This window comes from Gracilinanus agilis, chromosome 3 (assembly GCF_016433145.1).
Source record: "Gracilinanus agilis isolate LMUSP501 chromosome 3, AgileGrace, whole genome shotgun sequence".
Classification (NCBI taxonomy): Eukaryota; Metazoa; Chordata; class Mammalia; order Didelphimorphia; family Didelphidae; genus Gracilinanus; species Gracilinanus agilis.
This window is the reverse complement of record NC_058132.1, coordinates 88,818,659-88,822,178: the sequence shown is the minus strand read 5'-3', so window position 1 is coordinate 88,822,178 and position 3,520 is coordinate 88,818,659. Positions and strand designations below refer to the sequence as shown.

At 40.0% G+C, this 3,520-nt stretch overlaps 1 protein-coding gene across 1 annotated transcript; it reads left to right on the top strand.

The window, feature by feature from the left end:
* Positions 1-646: 646 nt before the first annotated feature.
* LOC123241141 (olfactory receptor 52A5-like) lies at positions 647-1,597 on the top strand. The gene has a single exon (XM_044668843.1). The coding sequence runs from the start codon at positions 647-649 to the stop codon at positions 1,595-1,597; it is 951 nt and encodes a 316-aa protein (XP_044524778.1).
* Positions 1,598-3,520: the final 1,923 nt, after the last annotated feature.

Here is a 3,520-nt window from a genome sequence, read left to right as displayed (position 1 = left end):
GGAAACATCTATAAGCAGGGACCAATAAAAAAGCATCTAATATGATCATGATGGTGGCTGGGGTGGAGGCAGCCTGAAAAAGAGGAAGAATTTGGAGACATAAAGCACTTGTTTATTTTGGTTACTGTAACCTCATGGAATAGGGTGTACATAGGGAGAGCTAGGAAAAACCCAGACATCTCATAAACATCAAGAGAAAAGAATCTTGAGAGAAAGCACCTCAGTTTCGGGATATTACTTCTATAGGACTCAATATAAAATTAAATTCTTCAACTCTAGATTCTGACCCACATATATATGATAGATAGAAGATAAAGGGGATAGTAGAAAGGTCATAGTCCCAAGGACTAATTCCCAGGACAATAGCAACAGAAAAATATTAGTGAATTTGAGAACTTGAATAGGTATCTGATTCAGTTCCACAAGGGATGGCAGGTCCTGGAAGAAACAATGCTTGGTAGAATTGAGGAAGCAGTCATGGTTTGGGAAATTCATGTAATTTAGAAAGACCTATAAATCATGTATAAATGAATGTTTAAATGAATGCCTCTTTTTTCAAGTCAACAGGTCAGAAGAGGAAAGAGAAATTTATAAAGCAATCCCAATTAGCAGTCTTAGTCCTTTGATGTAAGCGTCCTAGCCCTGCATGCTAATGGCCAATGGTACAGTCTTCATGCCATCCATATTGACGCTGATTGGGATCCCTGGTCTGGAGTCTGTGCAGTGCTGGATTGGGATTCCATTCTGTGCTATATATATCATTGCCCTCGTTGGGAATTACTTGCTCCTGGTGATCATTCAATCTGAGCGTAGTCTCCACAAGCCCATGTATCTTTTTCTGGCCATGTTGGGAATCACTGACATTGCCCTTAGCACATGCATCCTTCCCAAGATGTTAGGTGTCTTTTGGTTTCATTTGCGCGAGATCCATTTTGATGTGTGTTTATTACAGATGTGGCTTATTCACACATTCCAGTGCATAGAGTCAGGCATCCTCTTGGCCATGGCTGTGGACCGCTATGTGGCCATCTGTGACCCTCTGAGACATGGTACCATCTTTACCTCACAACTCCTCACTCAGATAAGCATTGGGGTCACCCTACGAGCAGGTATCCTCATGGCCCCCTGCCTTTTGCTCATCAAATGTCGACTCAAATATTACCGAACCACTGTCATCTCCCACTCCTACTGTGAGCACATGGCTGTTGTGAAGCTGGCTGCTGAGGACATACAAGTCAACAAGGCTTATGGTCTGTTTGTGGCCTTCTCTATCCTGGGATTTGATGTCATCTTGATCCTATTGTCCTACGTTCGGATCTTTATTGCAGTCTTCCATCTCCCCCAGAAGGAGGCTCGGCTCAAAGCCTTCAACACGTGTATTGCCCATATATTTGTCTTTTTGGAATTCTATATTCTTGCCTTCTTCTCCTTTTTCACTCACAGATTTGGGTTCAATATCCCCCCCTATGTCCACATACTTCTTTCCAACCTCTATCTGTTAGTTCCACCTCTTCTTAATCCCATTGTATATGGGATAAAGACTAAGGAGATCAGGGATAGGGTGGTCAAACTAATTAGTTTCAAGAACCAAGCCTAATCCTTTGTCTCTCAAATATAATGTAAGCCATCACCAAGAGAGAGCTAGAGCTCTTTGAAAGTCTGTTCCTTTCTCAGGTATACGGATTTTGAGATATATTACTTTGGGGGCTATTGTCTACTTTCCTAGTTAAGAGCAAAGAGCACAGTGACAATCACATGGCTGGGCTCTGATTACCCCTAGGAAAACTGATGGTTCAATAGACAAACAATTTATCTATGGATACTGAAGACTTGGCTCATTCAAAAGCATTATCATAGGTGAGGCCCTCCTCTGTATTCCAAATCAAAAGTCTCAAGCACCTGGAATTCTCCTCTATATGATTGATGAGGAGATGGATTAGAAGAGCTTTCTTAACTAGGAATCTTGGCCTCCCATGCCAATATCTTCTTCCATGGTACTGTAAAAAGTGAAATTTGGGAAATGTATAAAACTACATTTCCCGTGATCCAACATGGTCCAACTGATTTCCGTCTCCGACGTCTTGACGCAGGGGAGAGCTTAAATCTCGTGGGTTAGGAGGGAGTGGTCTCTTTTGCGAGTAGGCCATGGCCAGGAAACAGGAGACAAAATGGAGGCGGCAGTTTTGAATGCTTACAAGCGCGTGGTCTAATGATTTTATCTATCAACATGGCTTTAATTAAAATACTAATTTATATATTTATACAAGCCTCTATCATTTTTAATATTAACAGTACCTACCAGAACTCATGTAGTCCAAGCTTTTGTCTCACACATATCCTCATCACATTGGAAACAGAGATTTAGTACTGAAAGTCCTTCACAATCTGAGTCCTACCTACATTTTGTTCTTCATGAAATCTCTATTTCAGTAAAATGGATATAATAACTATTCTTCATAAATGACATTTCTTCTTCTCCCTCCATGCCTTTAAACAAGTGGTCCTCCACACCCAGTGTGTACTTGTTCTTCACCACACCTCTAGGTTATTCACCTACCCCCTTTAAAATATCACTCAAGTGGCAACTCCTCCATAAGACCTTCCTTCTTGAAATTGAATTTAAACTTTTCATTTTTATATTTACTTCTCTAACAATATGATGTACGTTCTGATTTAAAATATAAATATCTTGAGGGTAGTGACTATTTTTTTTGGCTTTACATCCCACATTGTATTATTCCTTTCCATAATAGACCTTTGGGATTATAGATGGTAGCCATATAGAATCATTGATCTAGAAATCTAGAAAAGTCATCTCCATCTTTCTCATTTCACAAATGAGGAAACTGAGGCCCAGAGAAGTAGAGTGTCTTGGGCAAAGTACAACTGGTACTAAAACCCTAAAAGCAAGCTTTTAAGGAAGGCAGAAGGGCCCAGTAAATGAGCACTGGCTTTGAAATCAGAAGATCAGTATTAAAAATCCTACCTCTGGTTATCTGCTACAAAAAAGTATTTGCCTTTCTTGCTTATACATTCATAAAATTGTGGATTGTTCTCATAAAAGTTTTATGAAGATGACAAATTAGGCTTAGGAATTATAAGATGTAATAAAGTCCATATTTTCCCCATTCCTTTTGTTGTGGGAGAGTTTGATTTTATCTGATTTGGGATGATGCCCACTTAAAGAATTGCCAGGCTCTTACAAATCTTTAAAAATAGAGGAATTTATTGAGTGAATGACTGGGAGGCAGGTGCAGGCAAAGTGTGCCTCCCTAAGGAGATGGGGTCCAGGATTTTGATACCTAAAAGGAACAGAGACTACATAATCCGGAAAGGAAGGTTGGGAGGGGGACAACCAAGGAAGATGAGGTGACGTTCCCATGTGAGGTGTCTTTAGTGTCTGGGGTAAAAGCACATGTATACATTGTTAATAACATATTTGGCTCTGATCATGAAGGAGGGTGAGTTTCATATCTCAGAGAATTTAGTGATGTTTGAGATGCAAACAGAAAGTACATAT